The 26845-nt window shown below is 45.1% G+C and overlaps 1 protein-coding gene across 2 annotated transcripts in view; it reads right to left on the bottom strand.

Annotated features, from left to right (window-relative positions):
• The window catches only part of smarce1 (SWI/SNF related BAF chromatin remodeling complex subunit E1), a 78914-nt gene that overhangs the window by 14334 nt on the left and 37735 nt on the right, over positions 1 to 26845 (bottom strand). For both annotated transcript variants that reach the window (XM_070864622.1, XM_070864623.1), the window contains exons 5-10: positions 23120 to 23191; positions 21125 to 21205; positions 20181 to 20312; positions 16709 to 16880; positions 9931 to 10103; positions 3201 to 3302 (exon numbers count right to left, since the gene is read on the bottom strand). In XM_070864622.1, coding sequence (XP_070720723.1) covers positions 3201 to 3302; positions 9931 to 10103; positions 16709 to 16880; positions 20181 to 20312; positions 21125 to 21205; positions 23120 to 23191 — 732 coding nt within the window. The remainder of the gene's footprint in view (positions 1 to 3200; positions 3303 to 9930; positions 10104 to 16708; positions 16881 to 20180; positions 20313 to 21124; positions 21206 to 23119; positions 23192 to 26845) is intronic.

Raw genomic sequence — 26845 nt, 5'->3', positions numbered from 1 at the left:
TCTTATTGATTGGCGGAGCAGGCTCGAGGGGCCGAATGAAGAACATGACGATTGACAAAAGTGTTGCTAATTAAATAAGGAATCATCTAGGAGACTATGAGCAATGTCAGTGGGACTTAAGTCAAGCTGTTACGTTACAACTTTTTATATCACCACCTAAACAATCCCTCCAAAAGATAATCAAAGATAGGACTGGAATGTATGGAAACACATTCCCTGCAGGCCTGGAACAATTTGACAAGCTTCAACAGTCAATTTATTCAAAGTAAGTGGGGCATAACAAAAGCCCTGTCTGTGTTTGAACTGCTCCAATCTGTGCGAAACAGCACACTCATAAGTATGTGTCCAGGCCCGTCTTCAAACATCCTCCGCACCCGGTGCAAGAAATATGCAAATACATAGATGTTTCAACACGGTTCTATGGTTCTATGGTTCTGGGGATGAGGGACTTCAGTTACGTGGTTAGACTGAAGAAGCTGGGGTTGTTCTCCTTAGAGCAGAGGAGATTGAGACGAGATTTGATAGAGGTGTTCAAAATCATAAGGGGTTTAGGCAGAGAGAAACTGTTCCCCTTGGCGGAAGAGCCGAGAACCAGAGGATACAGATTTAAGGTGATTAGCAGAAGAGCCAAAGACGACATAAGAAAGAAACATTTTACGCAGTGAGTGGTTATAATCTGGAATGCATTGCCCGAGAGGGTGGGACTGGCTGAGGTGCTCTTGCAGAGAACCAGCAGGGCTCGATGGGCTGAATGGCCTCCTGTGCTGTAACCATTCTATGATTCTATTTATTCAAGCACCATCCCTGGAAGTAAATTCCACAGCCTCATAACAGTGTGTGAATAAATTTCTCCTGCCTGCTGTTCTAAATTGCTTACGTTTTAATCGGCGCCTTGTGCTTGAGCTTTCTTTATAGCTACCTTTATGTTTTAGGTATAAAATGAATAGCAAAATACTGGAACTACAGCTTTTGTGAAGAGAGGAGACAGGTTCGGGTGTTGTCAATCAGGTACTCCTGTCAAGGACTGGTGCTCATGGGAGGCACAGGACACACGTTTTTTCTTGCTCTCTACACTAACTCTCTTACATTTAATCTTGTATCTGTGGCCCCTCATTCTAGACTTTTCAACTACTAGATTTCTATCTAGCTTGTCCCATCTTTGTGAAACACTTCATAGAATCATAGAAGTTTACGGCACGGAAGGAGGCCATTCGGCCCACCGTGTCCGCGGCGGCCGACAAAGAGCTATCCAGCCTAATCCCACTTTCCAGCTCTCGGTCCGTAGCCCTGCAGGTTACAGCACTTTAAGAGCACATCCTAGTGCTTTTTAAATACAATGAGTGTTTCTGCCTCTACCACCCTTTCAGGCCATGAGTTCCAAACCCCCACCACCCTCTGGGTGAAAATAGTTCTCCTCAACTCCCTTCTATTCCTTCCACCAATTACTTCAATCTATGCCCCCTGGTTATTGACCCCTCTGCCAAGGGAAATAGGTCCTTCCTATCCACTCTATCTAGGCCTCTCATAATTTCATGTACCTCAATTAGGCCTCTCCTCAGCCTCCTCGGTTCCAAAGAAAAAAACTCCAGCCTATTCAATCTTTTCTCATAGCTAAAATTCTCCAGTCCTAGCAACATACTCAAATCTCAAACTTCTATTATATCACCCTGTAATCTGTATTATTTTATCAATAAAGCCCCAATTTAAAGCCTTTCTTTGTATTTGTATCTCTTACTGGGTAGCACTCTAGCGTACCCTCCCTGTAGGCATATCATTATCTCTTGGCTTTTATATTCTATACCTCGTGATAAAACTTAGAAATCCATTCGTTTTTTTTTTTAAATGGCCTAATCAACTGGAAATACTATCTTTAATGTCCTATGTCCACTGATAGGCCATTTAAAAAAAATATTTATTGATGGGATGTGGGCGTCGCTGGCAAGGCCAGCATTTATTGCACATCTCTTAATTGCCCCGAGAAGATGGTGGTGAGCTGCCTTCTTAAACCCCTGCTGTCCTCGGGGTGAAGATCTTTGTCATAGTGGTTTGGTACAACTGAGTGGCTTGCTAGGGCATTTAAGAGTCAACCGCATTGTTGTGGGTCTGGAGTCGCATATAGGCCAGACCGGGTAAGAGCGGCAGATTTCCTTCCCTAAAGGACATTAGTGAACCCGATGGGTTTTTCCCGACAATCCCATAGATTCAGTCACCATTACTGACACTAGCTTTTTATTCCAGATTTATTTAATTAACTGAACTTAAATTCCCCAGCTGCCGTGGTGGGATTTGAACTGATGTCTCCAGATCATTAGTGCAGGCCTTGGGATTACTAGTCCAGTAATATAACCACTATGCCTTCTTCTGTGCTGCATCATTCTATGATTCTATGAATCTGTACTTCAATTCCCTCTGCTTTTTCACAGACCAAGCCTACAGCCAGAGTATAAATACTGTTTTTTTAAAATAAACCAAAACAGACCATCTCACACTTACTGAATTCCATCCAAGCCCCTCATCTTATCAATTTCCCATTGCCATTTCCTTCGGTCTTCTAAACAATTAACCATACCTCCCATTTTCGTATCATTTGAACATTTTGAATTTTGACACCACACTGTCCCCTCCTGTGCTGACATTTTTAGGCTGTTAGTTTGTTCCACTTTAAAGTTGACATTGTGTGTGTGTAATATTAGCTCGTCTAGTTAGCACCTCCTTCCCTCTCTGCACCCAATTCCTACTCTCCCATTTTAGATGTCCTTATTCGCACTCTGTTCCCACCCCACTCTGTGACGTGCTCTCGGCACGCGATTAAACAAATGGCTCATAGGGAGCGAGGAAAGAAATCACTGAGCTATGACCAGCGGCTCGCCAGGTCATGCAGAGACAGTCTGTTCAGGCAACAGTAAATCTGCTCAAGTGCCAAGTTCACCTCTGTGGACACAACTGAAAATACTGAAGCTCAGGATATATGAATCTCGCACAAGGTAAACTGATCGACACATCACAATACTAAAGGCTTTCCTTTAATACCTATGCCTGGATTTTCCAATTGCCATTATTTATACCAGTTCAAAACTGGCAGATAAGCACTGGAGTTAACTTAACGCTCATTAGAAAATCCAAGGTTTATGGAGAGAACATTTTAGTTATTGGAGTTACGGCATATCACCTCCCACCTCTAAAGGAGGATATATTCTTACCCGCTTTAGCTCACTATTAAACGACTCTGTAGTTTCGAGAAATTTTCTTTTCTTGTCTTGGTGGCGATCCTCAATCTGAAGGAGCTCGGCTTCCAATTTTCGCTAAAGGGAAAGAGATTTAAAAATTATATTTAGACACCAATTAAATGTTGAATTATTTAGGGATATGAAGAATCATCTGCAAACTTCTTTATCAGCTGTATTTTTCTTTATTTGTTTTGCAATGTTAAAAAAACTCAAAAAGAAAACAAGTACTTCAATTAACTATTGCTGCATATCATTAATTATCGACTTAAACTTTAACAAATTGTTGGGGCCTGTCAGGACCAGCTGTTTATTCAGCAGGGAAAGGTTAAGAATTACCAGACCTAGGGCTCTGGCCTTTGCTCACAACACACACCGGCTAAATCATCAATCTCAGTCACAGAGGCTAGTCACACAGCTCAGTGGATATAAATGCATCATCAGGTGCACTATACAAAGCCAGGAATAACCCAGGTTGTGCACAGTTAATTGCTCAAAGTTAGGATGATGGGCTGGGAGTGCTATATTGACCTCAGAGACTTGGAGTACGGTAGCATAGTGGTTATGTTACTGGTCTAGTAATCCAGAGGCCTGGACTATTGATCAGGAGTCACAAGTTCAAATTTAATTAAATAAATCAGGGAATAAAAAGCTAGTATGAAACTACCGGATTGTCATAAAAACCCATCTGGTCCTTACCCAATCTGGCCTATATGTGACCCACAGCAATGTGGTTGACTCTTAACTGCCCTCTGAAATGGCCTAGTAAGTTGTATCAAAACCGTGACGAAAAACTGTAAGAAGAATAAAACCAGACAGTCCACCTAGCATCGACCTCGGCACAAGATTCGGACACAACAGAGGCACACCCAGCCCAGTCGACCCTGCAAAGTCCTCCTCACTAGCATCTGGGGACTTGTGCCAAAATTGGGAGAGCTGTCCCACAGTTCAGTGAAGCAACAGCCTGACAGTCATACTCACAGAATCATGCATTTCAGCCATCATCGCAAACGTCACCAGTGTCCAGGACACACTCAGCAGAGGTGGCTGCACAATGGTATACAGTCGGGAGGGAGTGGCCCTGGCAGACCTCAACATTGATTCTTGTATCAGGTCAAACATGTGTAAGGAAACCCTTACGCGACACCTTCCCCTCAGCTGATGAATGGGTACTCCTCCTTGTTGAACACCACTTGGAAGAAGCACATGTGGCGCTGTGGGCCATCAGCAGCAGAATTGTATTCTACCACAATCTGTAACTTTGTGGCCCGGCATATGCTCACTCTACCATTACCATCAAGCCAAAGCCAAGGGATCAATCCTAGCTCAATGAGGAGTGCCAGGAGCAGCACTAGGCATACCTAAAAATGAGGCGTCAACCTGGTGAAGCTGCAACACAGGACTATATACATGCTAAACAGCAGAGGTAGCATGCTATAGACAGAGTTAAGCGATCCCAACACCAACAGATCCAGAGTTAAGCGATCCCAACACCAACGGATCCAATCAAAGCGCTGCAGTCCTGCCATATCCAGTTGTGAATGGTGGTGGACAATTAAACAATTAACGGGAGGAGGAGGCTCCATGAATATCCCCATCCTCAATGATGGCAGAGACCAGCGGGTGAGTGCTAAAGACAAGGCTGAAGACTGGTGCTTCAGAACTAGCAACGTCTCTTGCCAAACTGTTCCAGTATAGCTACAATCTGGCATCTACCAAAGTGGAAATTGCCCAGATATGTTCCTGTCCACAAAAAGGACAAGTTCAATCTGGCGAATTATCGTCCATCAATTTACTCTCAATCATCAGCAAAGTGAAGGTGTCGTCAACAGTGCTAACAAGCGGCACTTACTTACCAATGCTCAGTTTGGATTCTGCCAGGATCACTCGGTTCCAGACCTCATTACAGCCTTGGTCCAAACATGGACAAAAGAGCTGAATTCCAGATGCGAGGAGAGAGTGAGTGCCCTTGACATCAAGGCAACAATTGACCGAGTATGGCATCAAGGAGTCCTAGTAAAATTGAAATCAATGGGAATCAGGGAAAACTCTTCACTGGCTTGAGTCACACCGAGCACAAAGGAAGATGGTTGTGATTGTTGGAGGCCAATCATCTCAGCCCCAGGAAATTGTTGCAAGAATTCCTCAGGGCAGTATCTTAGGCCCAACCATCTACAACTGCTTAATGAATGGCCTTCCAGCGTAAGGTCAGAAGTAGAGATGGTTGCTGACGACTGCACAGTGTTCAGCTCCATTCGCAACTCCGCAGATAACGAAGCAGCCCGTGCCTGCATGCAGCAAGACCTGGACAGATTCAGGCTTGGGCTGATAAATGGCAAGTAACATTCGTGTCATACAAGTGCCAGCAAATGACCATCTCCAACAAGCGAGAGTCTAACCGCCTTCCCTTGACATGGTATGTTGCCTCCCTGGTGCAAGGATCAAGCGGGAGGTGGGACCAGTACAAACCGGACGGTCTGCACCTGGGCAGGACCGGAACCAATGTCCTAGGGGGGAGTGCTTGCTAGTGCTGTTGGGGAGGGGTTAAACTAATATGGCACAGGGATAGGAACTGATGCAGGGAGACAGAGTGAAGTAGAATGGGGGCAGAAGCAAAAGATAGAAAGAAGAAAAGTAAGTGGAGGGCAGAGAAACCCCAGGCAAAAAGCAAAAAGGGCCACATTACAACATAATTCTAAAGGGGCAAAGTGTGTTAAAAAGACAAGCCTGAAGGCTCTGTGCCTCAATGCGAGGAGTATTCGTAATAAGGTGGACGAATTAACTGCGCAGATAGCTGTTAATGCATATGATGTAATTGGACTAATTAGCAATCTTGTTGTGCGAGGCCCCGTGGGAAAGAGTGACCATAATATGGTAGAATTCTTTATTAAGATGGAGAGTGACACAGTTAATTCAGAGACTAGGGTCCTGAACTTAAGGAAAGGTAACTTCAATGGTATGAGATGTGAATTGGCTAGAATAGACTGGCGAGTGACACTTAAAGGGATGATGGTGGATAGGCAATGGCAAACATTTAAAGATCGCATGGATGAACTTCAACAATTGTACATCCCTGTCTGAAGTAAAAAAACGGGTAAAGTGGCTCAACCGTGGCTAACAAGGGAAATTAAGGAAGAGGCATATAAATTGGCAAGAAAAGCAGCAAACCTGAGGACTGGGAGAATTTTATAATTCAGTAGGGGAGGACAAAGGGTTTCATTAGGAGGAGGAAAATAGAGTATGAGAGGAAACTTGCTGGGAAAATAAAAACTGACTGCAAAAGCTTCTATAGATATGTGAAGAGAAAAAGATTAGTGAAGACAAACGTAGGTCCCTTGCAGTCAGATTCATAATTTATAATGGGGAACAAAGAAATGGCAGACCAGTTAAACAAATACTTTGGTTCTGTCTTCACGAAGGAAGACACAAATAACATTCCAGAAATACTCAGGGACAGTGGGTCTAGTGAGAAGGAGGAACTGAAGGAAATCCTTAATAGGCAGGAAATTGTGTTAGGGAAATTGATGGGATTGAAGGCAGATAAATCCCCGGGGCCTGATAGTCTGCATCCCACAGTACTTAAGGAAGTGGCCCTGGAAATAGTGGGTGCATTGGTGATCATTTTCCAACAGTCTATCGACTCTGGATCAGCTCCTATGGACTGGAGGGTAGGGTAATGTAACACCACTTCTTAAGAAAGGAGGAAGAGAGAAAACAGGTAATTATAGACCGGTTAGCCTGACATCAGCATTGGGGAAAATGTTGGAATCAATTATTAAAGATGAAATAGCAGTGCATTTGGAAAGCAGTGACAGGATCGGTCCAAGTCAGCATGGATTTATGAAAGGGAAATCATGCTTGACAAATCTTCTAGAATTTTTTTGAGGATGTAACTGCTAGAGTGGACAAGGGAGAACCAGTGGATGTGGTGTATTTCAAAGGGCTTTTGACAAAGTCCCACACAAGAGATTGGTGTGCAAAATTAAAGCACATGGTATTGAGGGTAACATACTGACGTGGATAGAGAACTGGTTGGCAGACAGGAAGCAGAGAGTCGGGATAAACGGGTCCTTTTCAGAATGGCAGGCAGTGACTAGTGGGGTGCCGCAGGGCTCAGTACTAGGACCCCAGCTCTTTACAATATACATGAATGATTTAGATGAAGGAATTGAGTGTAATATCTCCAAGTTTGCAGATAACACTAAGCTGGGTGGCGGTGTGAGCTGTGAGGAGAATGCCAAGAGGCTGCAGGGTGACTTGGACAGGTTAGGTGAATGGGCAAAAGCATGGCAGATGCAGTATAATGTCATAAACGTGAGGTTATCCACTTTGGTGGCAAAAACACGAAGGCAGAATATTATCTGAATGGCGGCAGATTAGGAAAAGGAGGTGCAACGAGACCTGGGTGTCATGGTATATCATTCATTGAAAGTTGGCATGCAGGTAAAGCAGGTGGTGAAGAAAGCAAATGATATGTTGGTCTTCATAGCTAGGGGATTTAAGTATAGGAGCAGGGAGGTCTTGCTGCAGTTGTATATGGCCTTGGTGAAGCCTCACCTGGAATAGTGTGTTCAGTTTTGGTCTCCTAATCTGAGGAAGGACGTTCTTGCTATTGAGGGAGTGCAGCGAAGGTTCACCAGACTGTTTCCCGGGATGGCAGGACTGACATATGAGGAGAGACTGGATCAACTGGGCCTGTATTCACTGGAGTTTAGAAGGATGAGAGGGGATCTCATAGAAACATACAAAATTCTGACGGGACTGGACAGGTTAGATGCAGGAAGAATGTTCCCAATGTTGGGGAAGTCTACAGCCAGGGGACATAGTCTAAGGATAAGAGGGAAGCCATTTTGGACTGAGATGAGGAGAAACTTCTTCACTCAGAGTTGTTAACCTGTGGAATTCCCTGCCGCAGAGAGTTGTTGATGCCAGTTCACTGGATATATTCAAGAGGGAGTTAGATGTGGCCCCTACGGCTAAAGGCATCAAGGGGTATGGAGAGAAGGGAGGAAGGTGGTACAGAGGTGAATGATCAGCCGTGATCTTATTGAATGGTGGTGCAGGCTTGAGGGGTCTATTTTCTATTGAATGGCATTACCATCGTCAAATCTCCCATTGACCAGAACCTTAACTGGACCAGCCACATAAATACTACGGCAACAAGAGCAGGTCAGAGGCTGGGTATTCTGCAGCAAGCGACTTACCTGACTCCCCAAAGCCTTTCCATCATCTACAAGGCACAAGTCAGGAATATGATGGAATACTCTCCACGTGCCTGGATGAGTGCAGCTCCAATAACACTCAAGAAGCTCAACACCATCCAGGACAAAGCAGCTCGCTTGATTGGCACCCCATCCACTGCCTTAAACATTCACTCCCTCCACCACCGGCTCTCCGTGGCTACAGTGTGCACCATCTATAAGATGCACTGCAGGAACTCGTCAAGGCTACTTCGACAGCACCTCCCAAACCCGCGATCTCTACCATCTAGGACAAGGACAGCAGTTGCATGGGAACACCACCACCTCCAAATCACACACATCCTCATTTGGAAATATATCGCTGTTATTTAATTGTCACTGGGTCAAAATCCTGGAATTCCCTGCCCAACAGGACTGTGGGAGTACTTCCACCGCACGGACTGCAGCGGTTCAAGGCGGCGGCTCACCACCACCTTCTCGAGTGCAATTAGGGGATGGGCAATAAATGCCGGCCTTGCCAATGACACCCAAATCCAATGAGTGAATTTTAAAAATGTGATTAGAAATTTTTGCTCGCAAGGTGGGCAAATACTGGCAGGGGCAGAATGGCCAGCTCAATGTTGAAACATCTATGTATTTGCTTATTTCTTGCACCGGATGCAGAGGATGTTTGATGATGGGCCTGGACACGTACTTATGAGTGTGCTGTTTCGCACAGAGGGGAGCAATTTAAACACAGACACTGTTTTGTTATGCGCCACTTAATTTGAATAAATTTACTGCTGAAACTTGTCAGGTTTGGCTTCGTCATTACTCTCGCCAGAAGACCGGGGGTTCAAATCTCATTGCAGAGACTAGAGCACAAAAGTCCAGGCGGACACTGCAATTCAGTACTGAGGGAGCGCTGCACCGATGGTGGTGCCGTCAAAATGCGCTCTCAGCTAGATGGAAAAGATCCCATGGCACTCTTTAGAAGAGGAGCAGGGGAGTTCTCCCCAGTGTCCTGGTCCATAATTATCGCTCAATCAACATCACAAGAAAAAGATTACCTGGTTATTATCACATTACTGTTTGATGGACTTGCTGTGCGCACATTTGCTGCTGTGCGCTTCCTCTAACAGTGACTACACTTGCTGTACATTGGCTGTGAAGCGCTTTGGGACGTCCTGAGGTCATGAGAAGCGCTATACAAGTGCAGGTCTTTCTTTCTTTATCAAAATTGTCCTAGGCATGCAACAAATGTGTTTCTACACATTCCGGGAGGGGACAGGGTAGATAGAAATAGACTATTTCCATTAGTTGAAGTTTAGGGTGAGAACCACAGTTACAAAATACATTCTAAGAGATTTAGAGTGGAAGTTTCCATTATAAATGTAGATACAGGAATTTATAATAGGAAAAGTTGACAGGAAATACATGGTGATGCAAGATATTAATACAATAATTAACGTGTTTTTAAAACTCCAATTACAAAGACGCCCCACGATGCAGCCTTCACTACACACCTGGTGAACCATCAGTGATTGCACCTGCCGTTTCAGAACCTGCATGCGTGCTGTCGTCACCACAGAACGAACATCCGGGACAACGCTCTCGCTCAGAATCTCACTAATCAAACGATGGTTTCTCTGGAAACGTGCCGCAGAGATGTGCTTCATTGAAAAGCCATCATCGTAATCTGTAAGGGTTGGGAAAGAAGAAAGTCAGGAGATTGCAGACGCAAAAGAAACTGGACCAGTAACTTGTGGGAAATTTCTCACCACCTGACGAAGGTGAAGTTGAGATTACTATCGCTAAGAACAGTCATGTTCGGTATCTGTCCTATACATTTAAAAACTTCCAGCCATTCGACTGTAGTGAATAGAAGCCATCAAGCATACAATCAGCCCAAGGCCATCGCAGTTTTACACATCATGTCAAAATATAATGCTAAGCCTGATTTTATTCTTCTGCAGAAATAGCAAATGGTTAGGTGCAATGAAATAATTCCCTTGTCTTTTTCCTCAAGCCATGCCACTCCAACCCAGACAGGTAGGTGCAGAGCTGCTCCATGTTCTCTGTATCACTCTTCAATCAGCCTCTCAATCTGGCTGGCTGACGGGTAGGGAATGGATTGCCATGTATAATGCAAGTCTCTGCACTATTTATTAACTTGTAAAGAAATGTAAATGTATTCCCATCCATTCCGTGTACTGCTTTCATCTGCATTGTGCTACATGTAACGTGATTGGTGATCAGTATTAAAATGTATCCTGGAATGTAATGTAAACCTGTTCTCATCTGCTCCATGTAATATCCTTCTTTGCACAGTGCTACATGTAACGTGATTTACAGATTGTACTAAACTGTACCTTGAAATGAAATGCACGCTAGTGCATTGTATGGAACTGCTGTCAGTATCCAAACAAATTATATGGAATTGCTGACCGCAAGGTACTGAACTATTTTCCAATGTATTGTGAAAATTTTATATGAATAAAGTATATTTTTGGGGAAAAAAAAGAAAATTCTAATGATGTCTCACCTTTCCAGCCGCAGACACCCGTCCCCTCCCTCCCAATCTCCCAGTAAATATCGGCGCCTATATTTCAGAGCTCTATAGTGTGGGGATGTGGGACAGAGGACTGCACAGTGGCCAATGTAGTACCTACTGTTGAAAAGGTAGACAGAGCAGAGCTAATTGCAAGTGTTAAAATTACATTTTCCCAGCATGGATGTTAAATTTTCAACGATGAAATGACCATGTATCTAGATAAAGAGAAAATATTCCACAATAACCAGCATGGATTGCAAGTGATTGTGCTTGACAAACCTCAAAAGAATTGTATGAGATCACTGACAAATGTAGATGGGGAATGCAGGAGGTTGACTTTAGGAAAGGCCATGGGAGATTACTAGAGAAGATTAAAGGGTGTGGAATTAGAGGAGTATAGCAAACAGCACATGCTAAATGGCTGAAGTTTAACTAAACAAAATATTACATGTAGAAAAGGAAAACAAAAATGATTTTCTTAATCCGTATGAGCAATGTATTAAAGCTCTATTTTTGCCTTCTAAATTCTAACATACAACCCACGATCCTTCACTGTAGCCTTTGAAAATACAGTGTACAGAGTCTGTCCCACCTATCGGAATGCACATTGGTCCCGATCTTAACCTGGGGAGCGAGGAACCTGTGGGAACAGTCCTCGGAAGTCTGGGTGAGAGTGGGGATGGAGGGGTGCGCCAGATGTGATCACGATCGTGTGTGGGGGGGGGAGGAAAGGAAATCCTGGAGCAGGAGATGCTTTGCTTGTGGGGCCCAGAGGAGTATTCCTGCTGCTGCTATCCCACAAGGAACCTGTAAATAAAATTCATTTGATCTACCCCTCATCCCACTTCCGGGCCTGATGCTCCTTGGCACGACTGACAATCCTCATGTGGACGGCACTGGGGAGAGGGTGGTGAAGAGATGGGGTACAAGTGCATAACTGCACGGTAAAATGGCATCAGGGTCTCAATTATGTCACCAGATGCCGATTTATGCATTTTAATGAGATCTCCCAGACCTCCCAAAACCTGGGATTTTAAATTAGACCGTGAAAGCCTGCTACAAAACTATAGTGCAGGACACTGCCACTATTTCGACCGCTCCCCCCCACCCGTTCCTTTGTCGTCAGGTACGGGGGTCTAAAATCGGCCCCGTGGTATATGTTTCCCTCAAGGCCAGGAGAGCAGCTGTTACTGTCTGATGGAGCCCATTACCCTGGAACTTGTACCAAGATTTAGGTTCTCGATAGAGGAAACTGGATCGCTAATGTGTCTCAGCTTGATTTCATCAAGTGAAACTGCATGATCGGTGTTGTAAACAAAGCAGGAATAGGCCCCAGGACAGGGTGGCATAGGGCATCGAGAATGCTTCTTTGTGAAAAATTTGCAGCTGGCAGTGTACCATGTAAACTCCACCGACCTACACCAAACTGAAAAAACTAAAGCAAACAAACAATCCTGATGTACCAGTGCGAATGAGGGTGGGATACGAGTCCACTGAACCTAGGACAGGAGTACGCCCGAGCATCACACAATAAACTGCCCCAACATCTGCTGGAGAGAGTTAGTGAGATAAACTACTGAAAGCACTCTGGCTGCAAACCTTTGCTTTGGGTGGGAAATGCAATACATACATTAAATAAACTCCCTCAAGAATGAGCAGTGCAGAGAATAAGTTACAAATTTATTCCTTACTCAGCAACCGCCCTGTCACGGTCTCTGGTGTGCTCATTAGGAACGCCTTAAGCAAAGGTGAGGCACAGTTTGGCAAAATTGCTGATTAGAGATAATTGAAGTTACTCTCACACACCTTTTAATGGCGAGTTCAAGAGCAGTTAATGAGCAGATACCTCTGGTGTCCCCCAAGGATCTATCCTTGGCCCCCTCCTAATTCTCATCTACATGCTGCCCCTCGGCGACATCATCCAGAAACACAGCGTCAGTTTCTACATGTATGCTGATAACACCCAAGTCTACCTCACCACCACCTCTCTCGATCCCTCCACTGTAGCTAAATTGTCAGTCTGGAAGAGCAGAGATTTGCTCCAACTAAATATTGGGAAGATTGAAGCCATTGTTTTTGGTCCCCGCCAGAAACTCTGTTCCCTAACTACTGACCCCATCAGTGGTTACTCTCCAAGGATGAACCAGACTGTTTGCAACCTTCGTGTCATATTTGACCTCTAGATGAGCTTCCGACCACATATCTGCGTCAATCATCACCTATTTCCACCTCCGGAACATCGCCCGTCTCCACCCTTGTCTATGCTCATCCGCTGCTGAAGCCCTCATCCAGACCTTTGTTACCTCCAGACTTGACTATTCCAACGCACTCCTGGCTGGCCTCCCACATTCAACCCTCTGTAAACTTAAGGTCATCCAAAACTCTGCTGCCAGTGCTGGGACCACAGCTATTTACAATATATATCAATGATTTAGATGAAGGAATTGAGTGCAATATCTCCAAGTTTGCAGATGACACTAAGCTGGATGGTGGTGTGAGCTGTGAGGAGGATGCTAAGAGGCTGCAGGGTGACTTGGACTGGTTAGGTGAGTGGGCAAATGCATGGCAGATGCAGTATAATGTGAATAAATGTGAGGTTATCCACTTTGGTGGCAAAAACAGGAAGACAGAATATTATCTGAATGGTGACACATTAGGAAAAGGGGAGGTGCAACGAGAGCTGGGTGTCATGGTACATCAGTCATTGAAGGTTGGCATGCAGGTACAGCAGGTGGGAAAGAAGGCAAATGGTATGTTGGCCTTCATAGCTAAGGGATTTGAGTATAGGAGCAGGGTGGTCTTCCTGCAGTTGTACAGGGCCTTGGTGAGGCCTCACCTGGAATACTGGGTTCAGTTTTGGTCTCCTAATCTGAGGAAGGATGTTCTTGCTATTGAGGGAGTGCAGCGAAGGTTCACCAGACTGATTCCTGGAATGGCAGGACTGAACTATGAGGAGTGACTGGATCGATTGGGCCTGTATTCACTGGAGTTTAGAAGAATGAGAGGGGATCTCATAGAAACATATAAAATTCTGACGGGACTGGACAGGTTAGATGAAGGAAGAATGTTCCCGATGTTAGGGAACCAGGGGTCACAGTCTAAGGATAAGGGGTAAGCCATTTAGGACCGAGATGAGGAGAAACTTCTTCACTCAGAGAGTTGTTAAGCTGTGGAATTCTCTTCCGCAGAGAGTTGTTGATGCCAGTTCGTTAGAGATATTCAAGAGGGAGTTGGATTTGGCCCTTACGGCTAAAGGGATCAAGGTGTATGGAGAGAAAGCAGGAAAGGGGTGCTGAGGTGAATGATCAGCCATGATCTTATTGAATGGTGGTGCAGGCTCGAAGGGCCGAATGGCCTACTCTTGCACCTATTTTCTATGTTTCTAACTCGCATCAGGTCCCGCTCACCCATCGCCCCTGTGTTCGCTGATCTACATTGGTTCCCAGTTAAACAACACCTCGATTTTAAAACTCCCATCCTAGTTTTCAAATTCCTCCATCGCCTTGACCCCTCCCTATCTCTGTAATCTCCTCCAGGCTCACAACCACCACCCGAGATATCTGCGCTCCTCTAATTCTGGCCTCTTGGGCATCCCTGATTTTAATCACTCAACCATTGGTGGCTGTGCCTTCAGCTACCTGGGCCCCAAGCTCTGGAATTCCCTCCCTTAACCCCTTTGCCGCGCTCTCCTCCTTTCACTTGCTCCTTAAAACCTACCTCTTTGACCAAGCTTTTGATCATCTGCCCCAATACCTCTGTGTGGCTTGGTGTCAAATTTTGTTTTAAGACGCTCCTGTGAAGCACCTTGGGAAGTTTTACTACATTAAAGGCGGTATATAAATACATGGTGTTGCAGTTCACGCTTGCACAGTACATGAAGAGTATTAGCACAGGGACTATTGATTAAACCAAGATATTGTTCTTTTTGGAGGGGGAGTGGCGGGGGGGAGGGGGGGGAGCAGTAGAAAAAAATAGATCATATCTTGCTATCAAACCATGAGCTATACACACACACATAAGACGACTAGATGTTCTTACCCGAGGACCCCAATGTCCAAACTGCCAAGGCCATTGATTGTTAGTTACGCCAAGCAAAGCAGTGCTATTGTTGCAGAAGCATTAAACAGGATTTGTGCAAAGCCACAGAAATAACATGTTAGTAGGTGAATAAATAGAAAAAACATTGAGTGCAGAGGCACTCTTTACACAGCAGGCAGTCTCCATGGCCCCAGGGGGACAGAAATCTCATGGCAGCCCTGGGTCCCATCACCCCCTACCCACAAACTACATACCTCAGTTTGTAAACTTATGGTTTCAATTAAATGCAAAAAAAAATGGAATCACACGATTGTTCCAATAAAATCTAAATCAGACTATACATACCAATTGTCAAAAGCATCTTTGACCCCAGGAAAAGTGTAACTTGCTGTTTGCACTTCGCCTCAAGAATGAAGGGAGGGGCAGACAGCTACTTGAAATACACAGACTTTTCATCAGTAACCAGCTAGTTTCACCATTTTCCCAGCTACTTCTCTCTCCTAGAAGCATCTTCATGCCGGGGCACCTGCAGTGTTGTGGTACTTTGCTCAAGTGGTTATTTGGCCAAGTAGGGAATCATAGCTAATCACAATCCAGTCTGCTTGCACCTTTCCAACAAAAGTGGCTTCATAATGACCAGGGACAGGCACCCAGCCCAAGAGCACCAACAGCAACTGTAGTAGTCACGCTGTTGCTCCAGGTGAGATCAGTCAAACCTCCACCGGCCAGGAATCAACATTGGGATCTTCATCCTGCTCTGACCTGGTCGAACTTTCTTAGTGTTGTTGTGGCAAATGATCAATATTCCATCACACTCCTGACTTGAGCTATTAGGTGGCAGACAGGCTTTGAGGGGCCAGGTGAGCCATTCCTCAGAGAGAATCCAACCTGTCTCGAATAGGAGACAGAAACAGCCAGCGAAAATAGGGGCAATGCAGGGAGACAGAGTCAGTGAAAATGGGGCAACAAGAGGCAAAATCACGCCGCCAAAAACAGGAGCAATAAGAGGAGACTCTCACTACTGACTGAGAAAACCACAGGACAAGTGCAGAAATCTGAAGTAAGTATCAGATTTGCCTTATAATAAAACTATCACCTATATTTACATTCCCTTCTTTCTCTCAAGGATGGTGGCAAGCTGCCAATCATTACGCATCCATGTTCACCATTAAGGTTGTCAGCTGGTTTTCACAAACTATGGTGGGCAGAGGAAACATTACAAAGACACCCTCAAAGCCTCCCTGATAAACTGCAACATCCCCACCGACACCTGGGAGTCCCTGGCCAAAGACCGCCCTAAGTGGAGACAGTGCATCCGGGAAGGCGCTGAGCACCTCGAGTCTCATCGCCGAGATCATGCAGAAATCAAGCGCAGGCAGCGGAAAGAGCGTGCGGCAAACCAGTCCCATCCTCCCTTACCCTCAACGACTATCTGTCCCACCTGTGACAGAGTCTGTGGCTCTCGTATTAGACTGTTCAGTAACCCAACGACTCATTCTAAGAGTGGAAGCAAGTTTTCCTCGATTCCGAGGGACTGCCTATGATGATGGTGATAAGGTTGTCAGCTGGTTTTCACAAACTATTCTTGCTACTTTTCATAGTCATGACCAAGACAGATGACGTGGTTAGTGGAAGTCTACGAGGGCAGAATTAACTACTATCCACGCTCACAGGCTGTGACAGTGCTGAGCTGTATACAGACCCGCGCTCACCATCAGGGTCTTCAGCTGGCTGGATGCTCATGTAAGGCTCTCCTTTCTCCATCCGTGATTGCCGTTGGCGACTCTCTTCCTCGAGTGCTGCCTCAGCCCTACTTTTAGCATTGATGTAGGCGAGATACGCGGGAGAGTTGTGATACGCTTTCATGGCTTCATTGTACTCAACCTGAAGTAGAAGCAAATACAGGAAACGTAAGTGGGAACGCCCAAATGTAGCAACCAATTCCTCTTAAAGTATGTTTTTCTTCTCTAAGGTCATGTTCCAATCTCCCAGTAAAGGAGAGGTGACAGCTTGTGAGCAGTTCTCGTCAGCTCTATGACCATCCCTGGGAGGGACACAGCAGTGGCTCTTAGTGACTCTCCCCACTGTCCCTCTCTTCCTATAGAGTTCCAGGATAGCCTTCACATGACGGAGATTGGTAATTCAGTGTGGAGAATCATAGGCATGAAAACTCTCATCCCGCACCATGTGCTGCAAGACATCACTCCGACTTGCTGTTTCACCATGGTACCCCCGGCCCCACTTTCATCAATGAAAACTTTCAGCACCAGTTATATAGAATAAAGTCCGTTTCCAAAATATTCTTACTACCCAAATGCTGAAAAATACCACTGAAAACAAACGGCTTGATCACACATGGAGACCTGCATTGTGGTGGCATCTGAAGGTGCAAAAGAGCACAACCCTTTACCATTCCGATCAATGAAAGCTTGAAAGGGTTTGCAAAGAGCTTTTCACATAATTCTCGGTATCCACGTTTGTGAAATGTTGCCAAGCAGTGGAAAAGTTTCAGCCGAGATTAAACCAGTTCAACTAAAACTTGGAAAATGATTTCTCTTTTGCTTCAGTCCAGCGCTTGGCTTCAAACTGGCCAAAAGGGCTGGTTCGGCAGCAAAAATAAAACATGCACAAAGGAATATTACACAGCAAACCATAGATAATATGGAACTCATACTTTACTACATTCTGCCTTACAACATCTCCTGAGTCAAGGGCAAGAGAGGAACTTTCAAGTCTTAGCCTACAGGCCCTTCACTGCAAGAGTGTGAGTGTTCAAATCCAGCCCACAGAACAAAGCTTAAATTGTATAATACTCTGGTTAGGCCACAGCTGGAGTACTGCGTGCAGTTCTGGTCGCCGTATTATAGGAAGAATGTGATTGCACTAGAAAGGGTGCAGAGGAGATTTACTAAGATGCTGCGTGGAATGGAGAATCTTAGCTATGAGGACAGATTGGATAGGCTAGGCTTGTTCTCATTGGATCAGAGGAGGTTGAGAGGAGACCTCATGGTGTACAACATTTTGAGGGGCCTGGATATAGTGGATAGCAAGGGCCTATTTCCATTGGTGCAGGGGTCAATTAAGAGGGGGCATAGTTTTAAGGTGGATGGTGGAAGGTTCAAAGGGATTTGAGGGGGGGCTTCTTCACGCAGAGGGTTGTGGGGGTCTGGAACTCACTGCCTGGAAGGGTGGTGGGTGCAGAAACCCTCACCACATTTAAAAGGTGCTTGGATGGGCACTTGAAGTGCTGTAGCCTGCAGGGTTATGGACCTAGAGCTGGTAATTGGGATTAGACTGGATAACCTTGTTGGCTGGCACAGATATGATGGTAAGTACTGCAGGGAATCGAATACGGCCAAGGTGATCGCCTGGACTAGATTCGATTGCCTGGATGGGTCAGAGAGGAATTTTCCCAGATTTTTTCTCCCTAAATTGGCCTGGGTTTTTAGTTGGTTTTTGCCTCTCCCAGGAGATCACATGGTTCGGGTTGGGATGGAGTGTAGAATGTTTCAGTATAAGGGGCGTCGCAGTTGTGCGAGGCGGATTGGTTGGACTGGGTGCTCTTTACCTTTCCGCCATTATTCATTGTTCATAGGTTTATATGTAACCTTAAGGGCTGTTGACCGAGGGCCGTACGGCTCTTTGTCGGCCGGCGCGGACACGATGGGCCAAAATGGCCTCCTTCTGCTCTGTAAGTTTCTAAGGATCAAATTAATTTTCTTTAAGGGTCTTAATTTGAAGAAAACAATATTGTAACGCTTCATATGGGTTATTCTCAGAGTTAGTCAACTACCTTACAAAAGTTTCTCTCCCCTCTGTCCAAGACCATGACATCAATCTCTGAATTTGTCATAAAAATGGACAGCACTGTGTGTGTTCGCAGATACTAAACTCTCGATCAACAAGGAATGATATTTTCTACAGAAATCGTGGGGGGGGGGGGGGGGGGGGGGGGGGGGAAACACAACATCCCAACCACATGTTTATAAGAAACCACATTGCACTTTTACCAAGCTTTGTTACAGGGATTGCCTGGAATAGTCACGTAAAAACACAAGCCCACAGGCCCTTCACTGTGAGAGAGTGAGTGTCCAAATCGAGCCCAGAGTGATGGGCTGAAAGTCTTCGTTCTGTTCCCAAAGGAGACGGATCCACAGAACAAAGCTGCCCATGACTGAACAAAAGATGGCAATCTCACCCAAAGGCTGGCTCAGAAACTGAAACGCCAACTGGTACAGCAAAAGTTCTGTTACAGGAAAGAGGAAGAAACTTTGTGGAGGGAGCTTTACCTGCCCTGCAAGTCTGCGACAGTGCAGAGGGAGTTTTACTCTGTATCTAACCCATGCTGTACCTGCCCTGGGAGTGTTTGATGGGACAGTGTAGAGGGAGCTTTACTCTGTATCTAACCCAGTGCTGTACCTGCCCTGGGAGTGTTTGATGGGACAGTGTAGAGGGAGCTTTACTCTGTATCTAATCCTGAGCTGTACCTGCCTTGGGAATGTTTGATGGGACAGTGTAGAGGGAGCTTTACTCTGTATCTAAACCCGTGCTGTACCTGCCCTGGGAGTGTTTGATGGGACAGTGTAGAGGGAGCTTTACTCTGTATCTAACCCCGTGCTGTACCTGCCCTGGGAGTGTTTGATGGGACAATGTAGAGGGAGCTTTACTCTGTATCTAACCCGTGCTGTACCTGCCCTAGGAGTGTTTGATGGGTCAGTGTAGAGCAGCGGTGGACAAAATACGTCCCGATGGGCCACATCTGGCCCACCAAGTCATTCTATCCGGCCCGCTAGACGGGACAGAATTGGAACACGAGCCGGAGCTCGAGCTGCACATTTGTCTATCTACTTACATTTCTCATGGGCCAGAGATATAACTGAACTGCAGCCAAGGAAAAAAACATAGTAATACTTCATTCAAATTAATAATTCTCAAAAGCGATTCTCCCAACCAGATCTTTAAACATCTAACCTGTGCTGTACCTGACCTGTAGTGCGGAGGTGAGAAAATATTCCACTTCCCAATCCTGACATTCCTTAAAGTCAACAAGGACAAAAATTCCACCCTCAACCAAAAAATAACGGAATAGGAAAACAAACCAGCATGTTTCACATTAACAACCGGATGCACTTTATAGTTACTGAAACTCATTCACTGAAAGGAATCCTGTTCCTGCTGTTTTACCTTCTCTGCTTCATAGTCATTCAGATACTCCTGCTTTTCCTCATCTGTGAGATCCCGCCACATTCCACCAATGATTTTCCCTATTTCCCACAGCTTCAGATCAGGATTGGAGGCCTTAACCTGGTCCCATACCTAAAACATAATAAGGAAACTTATTTACAGAGCTAATACAGTAATAGAATTATCACACTGTCAAGCGGACAGTGTGTGGGTATAGCAGGATCAACACCCGAATGTATTTACTAGTTAGGCATTAAAGAGGGCGTCCTGTGATTAGTACTCCTACAAAATCAGATAGATTAAAAAATATATATATATTTTTTTTAATTTAAAATTTATTTAAGCTACCGCTCTTGGTGACATCATCGGTGGAAGCTGGCTGGGAGGAGTTAGTCTGACTGAGAATGCGAGGAAGCTGAAGTCACACACGGACGCAAACGCGTGGACAAATGATTGCGGAATGGCAGCAGGTTAAAGGGGTGAATGCCAGTAGGGTAAATTGAGCCGACCACACGGTCAGACTCAGTAATTTATCCAAGTTAATTATTAGCACAAGAACCGAAAGAGGAAACAGGGGACCCTTGTTAAAGCAGGTCACAACCTTTATTAAAGAGGTCCATTTTTTTTTTTAAAGTTGCATCTCTGTGAAGACTTGCTTTTAATCAGCCGGGACTTACAGACCAGAATCTATGTTTTATAAAAAGATTTCCCTTCAGGATTGTGTTGCAGCCTCCAACTAACGCAAGACTTCAGATGTTAATATTAATGGATACCGAGAGGGGTAGCGACTGTAAAGGGATCCCACTCCTTGCTAGGAACTCTAGGTAGTGAAAGGTCAATGGTACAATAGCAAACAACCTTGCTCAGTCCACTTGTGTAATCGGGCAGTTCTGGGTCAGGTGAATGAAGGCATACGCCGCGATACAATCCTGCAGATACTCTACCTTTCTGCTGTAGCGCATGTAGGGCATCAGAGGCTTGTCTGGAGGCTTCGGAGGCTTTGGAATGGTGATGCCCGAGGACGTCTGCGGGGAAACAAACAGCTCATGTTATCGTGCACTTCAAGGAGGAAAAAAAACACTCTTAGCCAGCAGTTAGTAGGAAATAAAACTTAAAGATTGACGAGAACAGCTACCTGCATCGAGGTGGAATTGTCCTGGGTTTGTTTTGAAATGTATAGCCAAATTGTGAACAGTATAGAAAAGAGAAATCAAGGATTGAAAACTGAGGTTCCTTTAGGGAAGGTGGTACTGGGAATGTTGAATCAGTGTAAAGACTGCTGGGGAAAACGGTGCTGTTCAAACAGGTGCTTCCTATCACTGGCTGGAGCTTTAAAGGAGCTGTAGAAACCAATGATCTGTTTGTGAAGAGAGGAGAGACAGAAAAGCTGTGTACCCTTCCATCATGTGCAATAAAATCACATGCAAGAAAGGCATTTGACAAACATTTCAACATTATCATTGGAAATAAAGATTTGGGAAGTGACTGGCTCTGCAGCCAAACTCAAATCACTTTAAATCTAGTAAGATTATTGCTAGTCAAGGGTATTAAGGGATATTGAGCCAAGGCGGATGGATGGAGTTAGGTCACAGATCAGCCATAGCACATCACTGATTGGCGGAACATGCCCAAGGGGTTGAATGGCCTCCTCCTGTTCCTATGCAGTTGCGGATTGCAGGCACCATTCTGCATCTCATGCCAATCAAGAGTGCAGCTAATTCACAGCGTTCTAGAAAACTACGCTCAAAGTAGAACAAGCACTGCGACATGCTGTTACTGACCCAGCAATTCTGATGACATGAGAGTTATATACCAGACCTTGCCACAGCTCAGTCCTAAATGTTTTCATGCACTCAGAGGTGCTAGACTGGAACTGCCTGTACTTTCTGCCAATCAGGGCCTCCCCAGGGCTCCTAAAAATACTCAAACTTTGATATTTTAAACAGGGTTGCAGCAACTCAGCAGAACAGAGACCTCTGATGCGGAACAAAACAAATTTACTCCAGGATGTCTGCATTTTAAGAGCTGAATCATTTAATCGGAATCTGTTTGTGGCAACTGTGTGGGGGTGGAGATGTGGGTGTGCACGAGTACATGGTCTCCATATTATAAAATTCGGCCCAACTGGTCCGTGCCAGGGTTGATGCTCCACACGAGCCTCCTCCCACCCATTTCATCGAAACCCATCAGCAAATCCTATTCCTTTCGTCCTAATGTGCTTCTCTAGCTCCCCTTAATGCTATTTGCCTCAACTGCCACTTGTGGTGCTGCATTCCACATTCTCACCACGCTGTGGGACGCTCCTCAAAACATACGTCTTTGACCAAGTTCCTGAACTGACCTCTCCTTGTGTGGCTCAATGCCAAATTTTGTTTGTTAGTGCTCCTGTGAAGTGCCTTGGGACATTTCACAGGAGTGCTATCTTAAAGGTGCTATATAAATTCAAGTTGTTGTCTTAGGTTTATGACCTCTAGTTTTGGACTCCGCACAGCTGGAAACATTTTCTCTATGGCTATCCTATCAAACCTTTTCAATATCTTAAAGACCTCTATCAGGTCAGCCCTCAGCCTTCTCTTTTCTAGAGGAAACAGCCGCAGCCTGTTCAGCCTTTCTTGTTAAGTATATCCTCTCAGTTCTGATATCATTCTTGTGATTTTTTTTTTTGCACCTTCACTAATGCCTCTGTGTCCTTTTTATAATATGGAGACCAGACTGTGCACAGTGCTCCAAGTGTGATCTAATCACAATTTCTCTGCTTTTCAATTCTATCCCTCAAGAAATGAACCTGTGTTTGTTTAAGTTTTTTTTAAGTGAAACCCACCCATTTCCATCCAATAGGATGGAAGCTTGGAATGTTTTTAGAGGGGGGCACCCTCCCTGAACCATTGGCCTGTCAAGGATGCTTGTTCACGCTACAGGTGTAGAAGTTTGATATTTACCTTCTCCCTGCCGATTATACTGGAAGCACGAGGAGTTCCATTGTGGAATGGGGCCGTTGGACCACAAGAATCCTGTTTCGAAAGAAAAAGAAAGACTTGCATTTATATTGCGCCTTTCACGACCACTGGATATCTCAAAGCGCTTTACAGCCAATGAAGTACTTTTGGAGTGCAATCACTGTTGTAATGTGGGAAACGCGGCATCCGATTTGCGCAGAGCAAGCTCCCACAAACAGCAATGTGCCAATGACCAGATAATCTGCTTTTGTTATGTTGATTGAGGGATAAATATTGGCCAGGATACTGGGGAGAACTCCCCTGCTCTTCTTCAAAATAGTGCCGTGTGATCTTTTACGTCCACATGAGCGAGCAGACAGGACCTCGGTTTAATGTCTCATCCAAAAGACAGCACCTCTGACAGTGCATCATCATCATAGGCAGTCCCCCGAAATCGAGGAAGACTTGCTTCCACTCTAAAAGTGAGTTCTCAGGTGGATGTACAGTCCAATGTGGGAATTAGTCTCTATCACAGGTGGGACAGACAGTGGTTAAAGGAAAGGGTGGGTGGGGAGTCTGGTTTGCCGCACGCTCCTTCCACTGCCTGCGCTTGGTTTCTGTATGCTCTTGGTGACGAGACTTGAGGTGCTCAGCGCCCTCCCGAATGCGCTTCCTCCACTTAAGGCGGTCTTGGGCCAAGGATTCAGAGGTGCCGGTGGGGATGTTACACTTTATCAAGGAGGTTTTGAGAGTGTCCTTGAGGAGTTCCTCTGCCCACCTGGGGCTCGCTTGCCGTGTAGGAGTTCCAAGTAGAGCGCTTGCTTAGGGAGTCACGTGTCGGGCATGTGGACGATATGGCCTGCCCAACGGAGCTGGTCGAGTGTGGTCAGTGCTTCAATGCTGGGGATGTTGGCGCGTCTGTCCTCCCAGTGGATTTGCAGGATCTTGCGGAGGCAGCGCTGGTGGTACTTCTCCAGTGCTTCGAGTTGTCTGCTGTATATAGTTCACGTCTCTGAGCCATATAGAAGGGCAGGTATCATTACTGCCCTGTAGACCATAAGCTTGGTGCCAGATTCGAGGTCCTGGTCTTCAAACACTCTTCCTCAGACGACCAAAGGCTGCGCTGGCGCACTGGAGGTGGTGTTGGATCTCGTCATTGATATGTGCCCCCTCTGACAGCAGACTCCCGAGGTATGGAAAATGATCCACTTTGTCCAAGGCTGCGCCGTGGATTTTGGTGACCGAGGGGCAGTGCTGTGTGGGCAGGATCAAGTTGGTGGAGGACCATTGTCTTACGACTATTTGGCGTAAGGCCCATGCTTTCGTACGCCTCAGTGAAGGTGTTGACGATGGCATTGAAGCTTGACCTCTGAGTGTGCGCAGACGCAAGCGTCATCCGTGAACTGTACTTCGATGACAGAGGATGAGATGACCTTAGATCTAGCCTGGAGGCAACGTAGGTTGAACAGGTTCCCATTGATTCTATAGTTTAGTTCCACTCAAGCGGGGAGCTTGTTGATAGCGAGATGGAGCATTGCAGCAAGGAAGATCGAGAAGAGCGTTGGTGCTTGACCCCGGTCCGGACGTGGATTGGGTCTGTGGTGGATCCGTTGGTCAGGATCACTACTTGCATGTCGTCAAGGAGCAGGCGGAGGATGGTAACAAACTTTTGGGGTCGGCCGAAACGAAAACGGCACCTCCGACAGTGCTGCGCTGCCTCAGCACTGCACTGGAGTGTCAGCCTAGATTTTAGTGGCCAAGTCTCTGGAGTGGGACTTGAACCAAAAACCTTCTGACCCACTGAGCCATAGCCTATACTGAAAAACTTTATAAACACAAGTCATGTATTTTGTTACATAGAAAGGAAATGGACAGTAAATCACATGGATAAAATGGCATTTGCTAACAATACCCAAGAAATCTTCGTTATATCATTTCACAACTCAACCTTTTTCCCCATTCCCCCACTTGGCTTAAGTTTGATTTCAAATGATTTTAAAATGTATACCACCAGATGGTGCTCTAGTGATCTGGCTAAGAGCATTGGCTAAGAGTGATCCTTGACGTGTGCAAGGTGACCTCTGGCGTTTGTGATTTGACAAAGAATTGGAAAGATTGGCTACGAATTTTAAAAAAAAATAACACGAGTAGTCAAAGCTCAAACACAATTTTCTCAACACATCCTCACCAAACTACATAATAACTGAGCCTGAACAGTTAGCTACTAGAATCTTCAAGCCCCAAGCTGCTCCTTGAATCACTTGTGTGTTCAAAAGCATGTGCCTCAAACATCAGAGATTTACCTTACACTGCAGTTCACGGTTATTATTACAATGCAGTTTGAGATCGAGAAAAAATTGTAGGGTTTCTATCAAAACTCGAACAACGTGTTGTGTATTTTGAAATGAATTTACACAGGCACATCCTTCTTCTGTTGAAAGAAATGGACGACGATTACAAGCTCAATCTCACCCAGGAAAAAGGCAGCCATTTCTCAAGCACTCCCATCTGTGTGGTTTAATGTAGATTTCTTATAAACCAACTTCAATCACTATGGCTGGACAAATAAAGGCCAGCAAGATGGTCTGAAATATAGTCACCCGCTTTAAAGCTTATTCTTCTAGAGTTGAATTAAAAATGTCTGCATAATTTAAGAGACATTAGTAAGCCAACCCATTTTTGGAAGTCACAAGTTTCTGTTTGTTGACATGTTACTACTAGAGTCCCGTCTGAAATGCTGGTTTTTACTGTCAGAATGTGACCTGTGTTGGCAGGTACCCGCTACTGTCCCAATGGGGTTTTCAAAGAATACGTTTTCGCAGGGGAAATCACACTCAACTAAACGGTGCTACAGTTACTAATTTTTCACGTACCACTAAGTTTCCAATATGATAATGTATTTACAATTTAGTCTTGCATTGTTCAACCCTTAAGAGAAGAACTATTAACAGGGTATCTGTTTCATATTAAATATTAAAGCAAGTATCCATTTATCTGGAAAATGGAAGCCTTAGAAAAAAAGAGACAGGAAGAGATTCCAAGTCAGCCCATTGGCTGTTAATGTGGGCACTAAATATATACACTATAAAATGTAAATTAGGAAACAAGAAAAAGCAGGAATGTGGCATTCACTAGAACGGTCATGCATATGATGAAAGCAGGCATGTTGCAGCAGACAGGAACATCCAATGTAAACTTGGTGTAAAATAGGTAGCTATTTAAATCTCTGCCACAACAATTAGTTTAACCTTCAGCGACCTTCTGACTCCAAGATGAGTGCTGACCAATTCCACTTCTGTGCCTGAATTTACAGATAAAAGGGCAGAGAATTCCACAGATTCACTACCCTCAGAGAAAAAATTCCTCCTCAATTCCGTTTTAAATAGGCGACCCCTTATTCTGAAACTATGCCCCCTAGTTCTAGATTCTCCATGTGTGGAAACATTCTCTCTGCATTTACCCTGTCAAGCTCCCTCAGAATTTTATACGTTTCAATAAGATCACCTCGCAGTCTTCTAAACTCCAATGAGTATAGGCCCAATCTGCTCACCATTTCTTCATAAGACAACCGCATTACATCTCAGGTATCAACTGAGTGAACCTTATGTGAACTGCCTCCAATGCAAGTACAGGTTGGACCTCCTTTATCTGGGACTGCCTTATCCGGCACCACCCCTCGCCCAGCATGATTCTGGCGGTCGTGGGCGCATGCACAGAACGCGGCCGACC

The sequence above is a fragment of the Pristiophorus japonicus genome, chromosome 21 (genome assembly GCF_044704955.1).
Source record: "Pristiophorus japonicus isolate sPriJap1 chromosome 21, sPriJap1.hap1, whole genome shotgun sequence".
NCBI classification, from domain to species: Eukaryota; Metazoa; Chordata; class Chondrichthyes; family Pristiophoridae; genus Pristiophorus; species Pristiophorus japonicus.
This window is presented reverse-complemented; position numbering and strand designations above follow the sequence as displayed.